Below are 14406 nucleotides of genomic sequence, written 5' to 3' on the forward strand. Positions count from 1 at the left end.
GCGTAGAGCAGAGAGGTCTGGGACGGAGGACTCGGAGGCGCTCGTGTGTCGGTGGGGACCAGCCTCTTCCCACTGTGCCCTCCTGCCCACTGGGAAGCCACTGCAGAAAAGATGAGCAGTGGGCTCTGCCGGATGTTCCTTGAAGAGTCTGAAAAAGTGACAAGCCGGGTGCAGTGGCTGTGCCTGTCATCCCAGCAACTCTGGAGGCTGGGGTAGGAGGATCTCAAGATTGAGGCCAGTCTCAGTAACTTAGCGACACCCGTTTTCAAATTAAAAAGTGGCTGAGGATGCCGCTCAGCAGTAGAGGGCCCCTGGGTTCAGTCCCTGGTATGGGGGGAACAAACAGGTGCCCCTTCCCCTTCTCACCTCTGGTGCAGGGGGCGGACAAGATTGAGACCAGCCTGGGCAGCGTAGAGCAGAGAGGTCTGGGACGGAGGACTCGGAGGCGCTCGTGTGTCGGTGGGGACCAGCCTCTTCCCACTGTGCCCTCCTGCCCACTGGGAAGCCACTGCAGAAAAGATGAGCAGTGGGCTCTGCCGGATGTTCCTTGAAGAGTCTGAAAAAGTGACAAGCCGGGTGCAGTGGCTGTGCCTGTCATCCCAGCAACTCTGGAGGCTGGGGTAGGAGGATCTCAAGATTGAGGCCAGTCTCAGTAACTTAGCGACACCCGTTTTCAAATTAAAAAGTGGCTGAGGATGCCGCTCAGCAGTAGAGGGCCCCTGGGTTCAGTCCCTGGTATGGGGGGAACAAACAGGTGCCCCTTCCCCTTCTCACCTCTGGTGCAGGGGGCAACTCCTGGCCCCATGGGACCCCGTCCCCTGACAGGGAGGCCCTGCCTGGGACAGTGTGGCATGGAGGGCAGGTGACAGGCACTGAACGGGCTCTTCCAGTCCTGTTGAGAGCAGGCCTCTCCGACGCCCTTCAGGTTTGGGACACCTGGACGAGGCTCAGTGGCCCGCCCCCTGGTGGCAGGTGGGTGCTGGAAGGCCCTGGGCCTTGGGAGCATGCGCCCTGCTGCGCCCTCGCTGCTCCTGGGTGCTGGCTGGATTCCAGCCCTGTGGAGCTGAGGGAGGGGCCCTGTCCCCAGGCCCGGGCCCAGCGCTGGCTCCTGCGGTCGTTTCATGGCCTAAGTGAACCACTTGGTTTTGAACCGGGGTTGGACTCGGGCCCTTCACCACTGAGCCACGTCGCAGCCCTTTGTTTTTTATTTTGAGATAGGGTCTCACTAGATCACTGAGGCTGGCCTCAAACTTGCCATCCTCCTGCCTCAACCTCCTGAGTCACTGGGGTTATAGGTGTGCACCACCAGCTGAATTTTATTGAAATTCCTGAGGAAAATGGATCAATTATTTTTGTATAAAATTTTAAAAAACTTTTTAATTGTCAATGGACTTTATCTTATTCACTTATGTGTGTGCAGTGCCAACAATCGAACCCAGTGCCTCACACATGCTAGGCGAGCGCTCTACCAGTGAGCCCCAGCCCACCTACAAATTTTTTTTAGGCTAGATTTTACCTTTAAAGTTACAGAAAGGGTCATCTTATCCGTGTCTCTCGAGGTGCCAGTGTTCCTGTGCTGGACCTCACAGCGGGCTGCTGTGGAGGGGTGTCCCTGCCGCCCGCTGGCACCAGAGCTGGCCTGTGTCTGCCACTCCCCTGGTGGGCAATGAAGCCTGGTCTTTCCAGCAAGTGCAGAGAGCTCCTCCCTGGCGCAGTGTGCGGCTCGCCACGGGTGACCTTCGCACCGTCGTGGCCCTGTGCAGCCCGTGGTGGAGTTTTTTCTTGGAAAACCATGCTGTCACTCAGGGGAGCTAGATCAGGGTATGGTCTCCAGGGGACGGAGGAAGTGCATACCCACCCCACTGTGTGGATCCCTGGAAATTCTTCTCATGAGTTGAAGCCAAGGAATGTTTTTGGTGTCAGTTGACAACCACATTAGAACTTTTTTTTTTTTTTTTTTTGTACTAAGAATTAAACAGAGGCACTCGACCACTGAGCCACATCCCCATAAATAAAATCCCCTGTTTCGTATTTTATTTAGAAACGGGGTCTCACTGAGCTACTTAGTGCCTCGCTTTTGCTGAGGCTGGCTTTGAGCTCGCGATCCTCCTGTCTCAGCCTCCCGAGCCTCTAGAATTGCAGGTGTGCACCACCACGCCTGAGAGGACTTATTTCCTATACTGATGTTGAATGCACGGCCTCCTGTGTACTGGACTAGCATGGCCCTGCCCCCGGCTATATCCCAGCCCTTTTATTAGACAAGGCCTTGTTAAGTTGCCCAGGCTGGCCTCAAACTGGGGATCCTCTTGTTTTAGCCTCCTGAGCAGCTGAGCTAGTCTGTGCCCTTGTGCCCAGTGAGGACTCACAGTACTGAGTTTCTTCGATCCTTAAGCTTCCCTTTGAGTCCCGTGGGGGGGCCAGCCCAGAGGCTGTGGCCCAGGCTGCTCTGTGGGCCTGGGGTGCTGTGTGGCCTCGTGACCTTGGCGCTACTCTTGCAGATGTGGAAGGCCTCTGCAGGCCACACCGTGGCCCTCACACAGGACGCCGGAGCAGCCGACGACTGGGAGACCGACCCTGACTTTGTGGTGGGTTCAGCCTGCCACGCTGCCCTGCCCCCCGGCTTCCTGGTCTCTCGGGTCGGGCTACTGGCCTGGGGCTCACCCTTGTTTCTCTGCAGAATGACGTCAGTGAGAAGGAGCAGCGATGGGGTGCCAAGACTGTGCAGGGCTCGGGACACCAGGAGCACATCAAGTAAGCCCTTGTGCGGACAGGCAGGGGCGTCCTGTGTCCTCGCAGGGCCTCCCGCGGGCCTGTGTGCCCGTGGTGCACGCCCAGTCTCTCTCTCGGCGGGTGTCCGTGTGTGCAGGGCCGTCTGGGCTCCCATCCTGGTCACTGTGGTGGTTTTCTTTGTGGTGACAAAATACCTGAGGAAAGACTTGAAGGAGACGAGACTTCTTTTGGCTCGGGTCTCAGGCAGAGCTGCACACCGCGCAGCCGCAGGCAGAGCAGGGGGTCGGGGACAACTTGTAGCTCCGGGCTCGTCCCCAGGACCCTCTACAGCCAGGTTCCTCCCCGCGGTTTCCACCAGCTCCCTGCAGTCCCCCCAGCCGTGGGCCCTCGCAGGTCGCAGTCCAGAACCCCTCTGAGCACTGCTGCCGCGGGATTCCGCGTCGGCAGGAGCCTTGGGAGCGTGGCGGGTCCCGGCCAGGGCTGTTGCTGAAGCTCTCCTGGGAGCAGTGGCCTTGAGCCGACGCCCACCCGCCCTCTTTCCTCTTGTGGGCTGGAGGTGGCCGGGCACTGCAGAAGGGTAGGGCCGGTGCTGTGGCCACATGTGAGGACCCTGGGCAGGAGGGCCAGAGGGCCTTGGGCCGGGCTAGTGCTGCCTGGCGCTGCCTGACGGGGAGGTGGAGACGAAAGGTCTGCTCCGGGGTCTGGGCTGTGCTGGGCCCTGGTGCGGCGTCTGCACCCGCGTCTTCAGCTGGAGGCGCAGCCCGTGGGAGGCAAACTCCCGTGGTGGCTTCTGCAGAGTTTGATATTTCTGAGGTGGGGTCTCCCCTGGTGCCCTGCTGGTCTCTGGGGTCTGGTGATCCTCCCTGCGACTAGTCCCTCCCTGGTTTGCTCAGTCCTGCCCAGAGGCAGCCTGGGAGGGCTGCGCACAGCTGCGGGCCTTGCCTAGGCTGCGGGGACTCAGGTGGTGTCAGCCAGCGCCTCTCCGCAGCTCCCTTGTTCCCAGGGGCTCTAGAATGTGTTGGGGAGGACACGGACGGCTCCTGGGACTCACAGTCCATCCACCGATGGACTGTGAGGCGATGCCTGGGGTGGAGACAGTTCTCAGCCCCCGCCCGGGTCCTTCCCGGATCTTGCAGTGGCATCTGTCCCTCCCTGCCCTGTGGGACATCTGGGTTTCCAGGCCTGGTGTGTATTCGGTCCACTCTCCTGGGCTTGCCCAAAGTCCAGGTGTGGCCTTGGTGTCTCTGGGGCAGACCCAGCAGGTTTTGACACATCTTGTGGTCTGTCTCACTGTCCTTGGTCTTAAAACTAAAAGTGGCTTGTAGATGGCACATTCAATGTCTCATCTTTGAAGGCGTCAAAGTGCTGGAGCGCCTCATGTAGGAGCCATCTCTGTGTGTCCTCTGGGCCCTGCCTGTGGTTGGGGACCGGGAGGGGGGCGTCTCGCTCCCTCTAGATGGTGTTTGCGGAGTTGCCCCCCAGCCTGCTCATCTGCTGAGCACACTGCTTCTCCATGCGAAGTTCAGGTAGCAGAGCTGCCTTGGGGGAGCTGGGGGTCCCCGTGCACCTCCAGGCGGCTGGCCCTCCCCGTAGGGTCCCCGCTGGCAGGAGGACTATGAGGAGAGCCTGGGGTGGAGACAGTTCTCAGCCCCCCGGGTCCTTCCCGGATCTTGCCAGGGCGTCTCTCCCTCACGTAGGCAGCTGGGCGAGCCCCAAGTGGTGAGACCTCGCAGGCTGCACCACGGGTGGGGAGTCTTGTGTGTTGCGGCTGGAGGGCAGGCGCAGGCCTGAGTGCTGTCCCTCCCTGTCCCTACCTGTCCCTCCCTGCAGCATTCACAAGCTGAGAGAGAACGTCTTCCAGGAGCACCAGACCCTGAAGGAGAAGGAGCTGGAAACTGGGCCCAAAGCCTCCCACGGCTACGGGGGGAAGTTCGGTGTGGAGCAGGACAGGATGGACAAAGTAAGTGGCTGGGGCTGCCCGTGCCAGGCTCAGTGGCCTGGCTGGCACTCGGCGGTGGGCAGAGTAGCCCCTCAGCCTTTCTGTAGATGGAGCGTGTCGACCTGTGTGTCTGCGGAGTGGCCTGTGTGCGTTGGACTCACCCAGGGCAGCCCCCCCTGCTTTTCCCGAAGCTCTGCAGTAGCGAGGCCCCGAGGGTGGTCAGTTCCACAGCCAGCTCTGGGAGCAGGACAGTCTGGGCACCCTGACCATGATCACCCTCATGGCCAGCAGCTACAGCTCGGGAGGCAGGGCCTGTCTCCTGGAGAGAAGCGGTGGATGGCGCGAGCACCCTGCAGACCTCCTTGTGGAGGGCATGTCCAGGCCCCCCAACACGGCTCAGTTCTGACTGGACGGGTGCTGCCCCTGCCCCAGGCAGGAGGGTCAGCCAGCCTCTGATTCTCCCTCTCTCCTCCCACGCATCAGGTGGGCATGGAAGGCTGTGGTCCTGTCACTGTCCACTGGCCATGTGGACTTGGGGGGCCGGGCAGCACCCAGAATTTGTTTAGAGCTGGAGTCTAAGGAAGCTAACCCTGCGGGAGAGAGACCTGGACGTTTGCTGGGCCAGCCATGGACACCCTGCTGCTGAAGGGCTGCCCGGGATTCTGGGAGAAGCCTGTGACACCATCAGAGTGAGCAGCAGGCTGCGCCCCCCATGCCCAGCCTGTGCTCACTCTCCAGGCTGGAGAGAGCTTCCGCAAGGAGGGTCTGTGACGGGGCGGGAGCTGTCCCGTGGCGCTGCTCGGTCTCCCTGCTGCTCGGGCTGGGCTGCCGTCCCCCTCTGCCTCGAACCTGCAGCCTGGGCCTTCCTGTGCAGGGAACTCCTGGAGCCCGTCCTCCTCTCGCCCCCTCGCCCCCTCGCCCCCTCGCCCCGGCTGCCCTGCGAGCCCTCTCCCTGCCTCTGCCACGTGGCCTGGCTGGGTGTCCTGGCTGTGCTTGCTGTCCTTGCCTATGAGCTGCGCTCCGGCCTGGGCCTGCAGAGGGCCAGGCTCTTCACCCTTCCTGGTGGCTAGCCTGGTGCTTTGTAGGTGCTCAAGGGACTTTAGACTGTGCAGGGCTGTGCTCTGTGGTGTGTACTCAGGGTGCCCAGCCACTCTCCTGGAAGGGCACCCCATCTCCAGCTGGGTCCTGATCCTCAAGCAGCAAACCCCGTGGGGGTGCAGCTGCTGCTGAGCCCTGCTGGCCCTGGGGCCCACGTGTTGGGGTGCGGGCAGCTCTGGGCTCGTCGGAGCACCGTGGAACCAATAGTTTTTTGGAGGGTGGGGATATTGGAGATTGAACCCAGGGGCACTTAACCACTGAGCCACAACCCCAGCCTCTTTTGTTTTTGTAATTTGAGATGGGGTCTCACTAAGTTGCTTGGGGCCTCACTAAGTTGCTGACACTAACTTTGAACTCTCCATCCTCCTGCCTCAGCCTCCTGATCCTCTTGGATCACAGGCGAGAGCCACCGTATCTGGCTGAAACCAATCTCTTGTCAGATCCCAAACCTGAGTGTGAATGGCCTACGCTGCTTGGAACTTGCTTTCTCCAGGAACTGGGCGATAAAAAAGGTCCCCATGTTAGAATTGAGGACAGTAACGCAGAGTCCAGCCTACTTGAGCAAGCACGTGTTTGCTAGAGGGGCCAGGACAGGAGCTGTCAGGGTTCTGGTGACCCCCATCTCTGCAGGCTGTGCACTTCTGGGGTACAGTGTGGTGGTCTGTCCTTCTCATCTCCACTGCACCCTAGAACCCGGACTGTCCTGTGGGGGCTTCAGGTCGGGGCTCTGCCCTGTGTGTCTGAGAGCAGATGCCATCTGCCGGCGGAGTGCAGATGTGGTTCTGGGGCACACGGGGTCAGTCGCGAGGGTGTCACTCTGGCTGTGTTAGACCTGATTCTTGAGATCCTTTGTGTTGGGACCGTGTGGGGTCCCTTGGCATGGCTGCCTCGTACGTTCCTTCACTGACTCTGGAGGCTGAGGGGGGCCGTCGGCCTCCAGCCTCAGCAGGGCCTGGAGGGAGACAAGGCAGTATGGCTGAGAGCGCTCCAGGTGGGAGGGCGTGCGCTGGTGGCCCCTGAGCCCAGCACCCGGCGAGCCCTGTTGAGGCCGGCCATCCAGCAGCCTGCCAGCTCCTGGGGGTCTGCGGCCCGTGGCCGCAGTGGTGATGGTGGTTGGGTGCGAGACCTGCGGCGGGAGGAGACGGACGTGGGCCTCCTGAGCCCTCCACACCCACGCATGCCGCTTGTCCTCCGTGCCCATGAAGCTGCCCCTGGTGCTGTCCACTGTGAGCAGCGACTGTGGAGGGCAGGACAGCTTGGGGGCCCCTGTCCCTGCCGAGACTGTCATAGGCACCCAGAGGCACTGCCATCCAGAGAGCTTTGGGACAAAAGGCCTGGGGGTGCTCGTGAGCCCACAGACTGTGGTGTGCTGACCTGAACGGAAGGTCCTGCTCCTGCGCCTTCTCCACCAGGATGGAGGCTGTGGGTGAGCCCACAGTGAGCTGACTCGGTGGCACCAACTCCCTGCCGTGCGGCAGGTGCTTGGGGATCCCAGGGTGAAGCCCGCATTCCTAAGTTGTGTGTGTGTGTGTGTGTGTGTGTGTAAGTGCCCCCATTCTGGGGTCACGTGGTGACGAAGGGAGCTCACTGTGCAAACAGTCGCTGCCTTGCCCAGTCTCCACGCGGGTGGGTTCTGCGCACGTGAATGTGTTCTGCGCCTGGCTGGTCAGTGCTCCCCTCTGCTCTCTGGGCCTCAAGTGGGTCTTGGGAGTCACATGTGGCTGCTGGCCCCATGCCCTTTCCTCATCCCTGGACACATCAGCCTCTCCCTGCGCCAGGGCTGTGGTGTGGGCAGCCCTTGTGGAGGTGCAGTGCAGCTCTGCACCTGGGTGTGGAGAGCTCGGGCTGTGCCCCTGCGTGGGCAGGTATGTCTGAGGCCACCTGGGCTCTGGTGTGCGAGGCTCTGTGTGGGCTCTGTTGCAGTCAGCCGTCGGCCACGAGTACCAGTCGAAACTCTCCAAGCACTGTTCCCAAGTGGACTCGGTTCGAGGCTTCGGAGGCAAGTTTGGTGTCCAGGTGGACAGAGTGGACCAGGTGAGGGATGGCGGCGGGGTGAGTGATGGCCAGTGGTAGTGTGTGCCTAGCATGCCCAAGGCCCTGGGGGTGGTCTCCTGTGACCGGCGCCAGAGGTGCACCTGAGAGAAGCCTTGGGGGTGGGGGCCGTTCCTGTCCTGGACGCCACCTGCCACTGCTGTGTGTGTCCTCCGGGCCACTCACTGGGGTAGAGTGCGGTGTGCTCTGATGCTGTGGGGCTGCAGGGAGGGGCCTCTAGATAGGAGCTGGCAGGACACGTTTCCCTCCAGGGACACGGAGCGTGTGGGCTGACCACTGGGGCCAGGACAGTAGCACGCAATAGGCGTTTGCCACAAGGCTGTGGGAGCCCCGTGTGGGACACAGCCTTAGATTTGCCCAGGAGTGTGCCAGTAGGGACCACTGCTGCCCCTGCGCCCTGCGTGTGTGCCTCTATGCAGGGGACACTCAGAGCCCTTGCTATGGAGGGGAGGCCAGTGTGGGGGTGCTGGGTGTCAGAGCTCACTGTACCAGGGCCGTGGCGTCCTCTTGACCTGCGTTTGACTTAGGAGGCCAAAGGTCAAAGAACAAGGAGTTGGAGGTTTCAGAAGCTCCGTGTGTGTCATGGATTCAGGGGGTGGTCTTCGGGCGTTCGGAAGTGACTCTCCTCTTTATTCCCCAGTCTGCTGTGGGCTTTGAGTACCAGGGCAAGACGGAGAAGCACGCCTCCCAGAAAGGTACGCTGCAGGAGGCAGGCAGTACAGCGCAGCAGAGGCTGGGTGGCCTGCGGCTGCTGTCTCGTAGGAGGGCTGCGGCCAGGGCGGCTGGATCATCTGGGCCCTGTGCGGTGGGTGCTCTGGTGGAGGGTCTGCTGGGCACCGCCCACGTCTGAGCAGGGCCACTCCTGTAAAGTCAGCTCCTCCGACTTTGGCAAAACCTGGCGACCTCCCTGAGGGTAGGAACCAGAGTGAGTCCTCCTGCTACGCAGCCGGGCCCCAAGCCTCTGGTGGCAGGTCTCCACAAGGCAGTGCGAGCCCAGGCCACCCAGGAGCGCAGAAGCGTCGCCTCCTGCACATGAGCCACGTCCTTGTTGCAGGCATCAGCTGCCGCCAGCTCAGCACTCTGACCCTGACTGGCCGTTCAGTTTTGAAGGCAGGCCTGCGGCGGCATTTCTGTCCACCAGAAGGACCTGCCCTCCAGCCTGCGAGAGCGCCCGGACCACCCAGCATCCCTGTGGGGAGCAGTGGTCGCCATGTTTGGGGTGCCCTGTGGTTTTGCTTAGTTTAACAAAGGTGGCCCTGTAGCCTTCCAGGGCTCATGCCGTCTGCCACCCTGCCTTCTAGACTACTCGAGCGGCTTTGGCGGCAAGTACGGCGTGCAGGCTGACCGTGTGGACAAGAGTGCCGTGGGCTTCGACTACCAGGGCAAGACGGAGAAGCACGAGTCCCAGAAAGGTGTGGGCGCTTGGATGGACTTCCTGTCAAAGTGGTTCCGCTGGGTACTCCTCGGCCCCAGGCACGCCCTTCTCAAGGCCAGGGCGGACTCTCCGGACGGACTGGTTGGCTTTCTAGTTTGAGTGCTGGGGTCGGACCCGGAGGTGCTTACTACTGAGCTGCCTCCCCGCCCTTTTTTTTTTTTTTTTTTTTTTAATATCTTTATTTATTTTTATGTGGTGCTGAGGATCAAACCAGGGCCCCACACGTGCACGGCGGGCGCTCTACCACCCGGCCCCGGCCCCGTTTTTGCTTTTTATTTTGAGACAGGGTCTCACTAAGTTCCCCAGGTTGAACTTGGGGTCCTCCTGCCTCAGCTTCCCGAGTTGCTAGGATTACAGGCATGTGTCTCTGCACCCAGCAACTTTCCTTATTATTGTTATTTTTAGTACTGGGCATTGAACCTGGGGCCCTTAACCACTCAGCCACATTCCTAGCCCTTTGATTTTTTTTTTTTTTTTTTTAGAGAGAGAGAGAGTGTTTTAATATTTCTTAGTTTTCGGCGGACACAACAGCTTTGTATGTGGTGCTGAGGATCGAACCCGGTCCGCATGCATGCCAGGCGAGTGCGCTACCGCTTGAGTCACATCCCCAGCCCCCTCTTTGATTTTTTTTTTTAATTTTATTTTGAGACAAGGGCTCACTAAGTTGCTTAGGGCCTGGCTAATTTGCTGAGGCTGTCTTTGAAAATGTGATCCTCCTGCCTCAGCCTCCTGAGCAACTTTCCTTATTTTCAATGTCTGCTCAGTTCTTCATTCTATGAAGATTCCATGTCTATTTAACCATTTTTTGAGTAAATTTTAAGTTATTGATGATTTTCTGATATTAAAAATCTACAGCAGTTAATATTTTTGGACCTGTTAAAAAACTTGATCCCAGAAACAGAAATGCTAGGCCAAAGGGTGCTACATTGGTGGGTGCTGCCAGATGGTGCTGGAGCTGTGGCTTCTGCTGGCCCGAGCCCTATAGGTGATCCTGGAGGACCTGCCCAGGTGTCTGCTGAGGTCGCGGCTCATCTGGTGCTCACCCTTGCTTGGAGCCTGTGACCCGCGCCTGCGCCTTGTTCTGCTTGGCCTGCCTCCACGTGGCAGGTGTTTTAAACGACTGCCACCATTTGAAAGCCGAATGCTTACGTAGGAAAACCTCAGATTTCTTAGAAAAGTACAGCAGAAGACCCTCTGGTGGCCGTGGCCACACTGGCCTGGCAGGTTTGCATGGAGTGCCAGCCCCACGGGCACCGCTGCCTTCGCTCCCCTCTGCTGCGAGGAGGGAGTGCCAGTGGGCCTGTGGGCAGCTCTGCCTTGGGCCTGCTGCTCTCCTGGGGCTCCTGGGCCAGCACAAGCAGTGCTCCTCAAGCCTGGGTCAGTCCTCTGCAGCACAGGCTCACTGGAGCACATCAGGGTCCTCTGGGACCTGGGGCCCTTTCTCACGGGACTGACCCCAGAATTTGCACCATTGACGTCTCTGAGGGTCGTACTTCAGTGTGAAATTGGTGTCTGGAGGCCTTTGCTGTGTGGAGCTGAGGTTTCCGGAAGGTGCTCCGTGGGCGCCCTGTGTCTGGAAGGTGCTGCTTGGGTGGCCTGTGGTGCTTCCACTGATGAGGCAGAGACCGTGAAACCCTGGGGCCCTCCCGGGTACGGAGCCTTCAGTGACCACTGCTGGCTGCCTTCCGGGATGGATGACCCTGGTCACTGACTTGCTGTGCGTGTCCCCTGCGTGTTCACTTTCCTGGACATGCGTGGCCCTTTGAGTTGCCCTGTGCAGTCCTTCCTGAAGGTGCCACGACCCGGGGTGCCGTGGTCCTGCTGCAGGTTTCTCGAGAGCACCTTCCTTGGTTCTAGATTACTCCAAAGGCTTTGGTGGCAAATACGGAATCGACAGGGACAAAGTGGACAAGAGTGCGGTGGGCTTCGAGTACCAAGGCAAGACGGAGAAGCATGAGTCCCAGAAAGGTGGGTGCCCCGCAGCCCTGCCCCACGTCCGCAGGCAGGTGTCCGTCACACGTCTCTCGGGCCTGTACTGCTGATGGGCAGCTGAGGTGGGGTGGTACCAGCCCGGGCAGCACAGTGAGCCCTGTAGAAACAGTCCAGACCTGGCTCTTAGCAGGAAACCTCACGTTTACACTTCTGTGGCTCTCACACCCGTGTCCCGCGTGACTCTGCGTCACGAGGCTGTGCTGCTTCTATGGGGCCTGTGGGTTGTTTCCTGCTCCTCCACGTGGCCGTCCCCACAAGCCCTGGTCATTCAGTGGTCGTGTCCTGCTCCCCTGCGTTGGAAATGAGCTTGCTGCCTGCGGCTGCTGACGCTGCTCCGTGGCTTCTGTTGTGCACGTAGACTATGCGAAAGGGTTTGGAGGAAAATTTGGTGTGCAGACAGACAGACAAGACAAGTGTGCCCTTGGCTGGGATCATCAGGAGAAACTGCAGCTGCATGAGTCCCAAAAAGGTACCGTCCCCTTGCCTGGCTCAGGTCCCTCCCCGCATGCGTGTGTTCACTCCTCGGTCGTCTGTGTCACGTCTGCCGTGTGTCCACGTGTCGTCTGTCCTCACTGTGGGAATCTGTCCCACGTCTCGCACCCCTGAGACAGAGCAGTGACGAACCCCTCCTCCTGGTGGGTGCCAGAGCTGGGTTGGCCCCCCGTGCCACGAGGCGGGTGCCCTAGGTGTCCCCACCCTTGCGGTGGTGCGACAGCACCAGGCTCCCAGCCCGCGGTGCTCGTCGGTGAGGTGGACTGTGGCTCGTCTCCTTCCACAGGGTGTGGAGACCCTTCCACGGGCGCTGGCCCTGCGTAGCTCCAGTGGGTGGGCAGTCCCTGGCGTTGACGTGTCTCTCCTCACGAGACGCGTGCGTCAGCCTGGAGTGGCCCTGCGGAGTCTGTCCTTAGCTTCCCTGGCCCTGCCTGACGTGGCCTGCTGTGTGCCTGTTCTCGAGCCCTCGGCCACCGTCGGCCCGAGCTTGGCTGGGCTCTTGCTTTCTCGAGACGAGGTGTGCGACCTTGGGCCATGGCGGCTCTGACTCACCGGCTTCCTCTCTGGTTCCTCTCCCCACTGTCGCTCTGGACTTGCAGATTATAAGACTGGTTTTGGAGGCAGGTGGTGTTCAGTCCGAGAGGCAGGACTCCTCTTCTGTGGGGTCTGGTCACAAGGAGAGACCAGCCCAGCACGGGTCCCAGCAAGGCACCGTTGCCCCCCGTGCGCCCCTGCAGTGCATCCAGTTCCAGCACAGGCTTCGGGGTTCCCCACGGGTGCTGCTGTGTGTCTCTGGGTGGGTGGCTGCTGGCCACCGTGGGGTCCTCGGCCCACTTCCACACTGGGAGCACCTCCCTTCCTTCCCAGTTCTCTCTCCCTCCGACATTATCCAACCTGCCTCGATAGAGACGTGAGTCTGCAGGGCCCTCCCTCCAGCTGCACGGTGCGGTCAGGTCTTGGAGGCACCCCAACCTGGAGTGCCGCCCCACGGAGCCCAGCCTGTTGCCCCTGAGCGAGGGAGAAGTGCTCCACCACCTGGCCTTTCAGCAGAGGCTGGGGCAGCAAAGGCGTGGGACAGACGTGTCACGTGTGGTCTCTGTGTTCTGTTTGTGGTGGTGTTTTCTGGGCAGGGTTGAGGAACCATCCACATGTGGCTTCTGCACAGAGCCATGCCGTGGTGCTCGGAGCTGGAGGAAGACGTTTCTAAACAGACCTCCGCTGTCTGAACAGCCGGCACATTTTCCCTTAGTTATTCCATCCTCTCGGAAGCTGGGCTGTGTCACGGGAAGCTGGACACGCAGCCGGAGGAAGAGCGGTGCTGGGGCTGGACAGCTGCGGCTCAGCTCAGGCCTGGGTGGTGGAGGCGCTTTGGGTTGGCCTGGCCGACAGCATGGAGGTGGCCGGCGGTCCTCTGTGGCATGGAGGCCGTGTGACAGTGTGGCTTTTGTGTTGGGCGTGTGTGGCTGCAGCTGGGCCCTTTGGCCGGTAGAAGTTCCACATAGAGTTTTTTTTCTTTTGAAAAGCAAGAGAGCAGACTGCGCCCGAGCCCCTCTAGTGCTCAGAGCAGGCGTGCGGGACGCAGAGCGCAAGGCCCCTGCGGGTCGGAAGACTGCTGTCGACCTGGCGCTGCAAGGCCTGTCCTGTGCCCCCTCCTTGGCCTCCTCCCGCCAGCCTGCCGCCTTTCCCCACCCGTGCCCCGGGAGAATGCGGGCAGCATGCCGCGCCTCTGCCCCGGCCCCGCCTGTGCACTGGACACCGTGGTGGACGCAGAGCTGGCCTTGCCAGGAGAGCCCGCCTCGGGGCTCTGTCTGCTCTGGGCGCGTCCCTGCTGTCCCCGGCCTCTGCATGCCCTGCTGTCCTGCCCCTGCTAGAGTCAGTGAGTCTCCGTTCTGCTGCCTTGCAGACTACTCCAGAGGATTCGGCGGCAAGTACGGGGTGCAGAAGGACCGCATGGACAAGGTACGGCTCCGAGACCGGGGTGTCGCCCTCTCCGCCGGCAGGAGTGTGGGGGCTCCTGGGTGTCTGTGGAGCTGGACGCGCTGTGGAGGTCCTCTGGTGGGCACTCGGCTCCTGGTTCTGGAAGTGCACCATTGGGTCGGGCGTGTGCTGACACACGGTGTCCTGTGCTCCCTGGGCAGAGAGCGTGGCCTGGAGGCTGTGCCTGTCCCTTTCATGCTTGGGTCTGGACCAAGGCAGCTCCGTGCTGGGCCGTGGCCTGGTGCAGAGTAGCTGGGGCCTTGCTGGAACTGGGTTGTCTGGGTGAGGGCCTCTGGACGCCTGCCTGCGTGAACTTGGACTGGTGGCCTTAGGTCAGGTCACTGGCCACTTTGAAGAGCTCAGGGCCACGTGAGGTCTCTGGTCAGAACAGATCCTGGCCATGGTTACTGCAGAGGTCTGTGGGACAGTGCAGGTCAGGGGGTCTGTCTCTGTAGCCAGGAGGCACACTGCTGTGGCATGCTGTTGTCCTCGCACCAGGCGTCCACTCTCTGGTGCTGGGTGTCGGGCCTTGGGAGCTGGTCTGAAGCCATGAAGTGCGTCCTTCAGGTCTGCACCCTTCTCAAGGCCGTCAGCGCTGTTCGAGACCCGCGGGCTCCTCGAGAGCCCATGGGTGCCCCTCACGGGGCTGCGGAAGGTGGGGCCGTTCCCTGAGGCCGGCGGCCCTGCCCTC

At 60.9% G+C, this 14406-nt stretch overlaps 1 protein-coding gene across 1 annotated transcript in view; it reads left to right on the plus strand.

The window, feature by feature from the left end:
* Nucleotides 1–14406, plus strand: part of Cttn (cortactin) — a 35392-nt gene that overhangs the window by 11178 nt on the left and 9808 nt on the right. Inside the window, exons 4-12 of the mRNA XM_015503302.2 lie at nucleotides 2497–2585; nucleotides 2678–2751; nucleotides 4561–4690; nucleotides 7691–7801; nucleotides 8460–8514; nucleotides 9121–9231; nucleotides 11112–11222; nucleotides 11605–11715; nucleotides 13642–13697. Of these exons, the coding sequence (XP_015358788.1) occupies nucleotides 2499–2585; nucleotides 2678–2751; nucleotides 4561–4690; nucleotides 7691–7801; nucleotides 8460–8514; nucleotides 9121–9231; nucleotides 11112–11222; nucleotides 11605–11715; nucleotides 13642–13697 (846 nt within the window). The 5' untranslated portion in view covers nucleotides 2497–2498. The remainder of the gene's footprint in view (nucleotides 1–2496; nucleotides 2586–2677; nucleotides 2752–4560; nucleotides 4691–7690; nucleotides 7802–8459; nucleotides 8515–9120; nucleotides 9232–11111; nucleotides 11223–11604; nucleotides 11716–13641; nucleotides 13698–14406) is intronic.

Source organism: Marmota marmota, unplaced genomic scaffold (assembly GCF_001458135.2).
Source record: "Marmota marmota marmota unplaced genomic scaffold, marMar, whole genome shotgun sequence".
Lineage (NCBI taxonomy): Eukaryota > Metazoa > Chordata > Mammalia > Rodentia > Sciuridae > Marmota > Marmota marmota.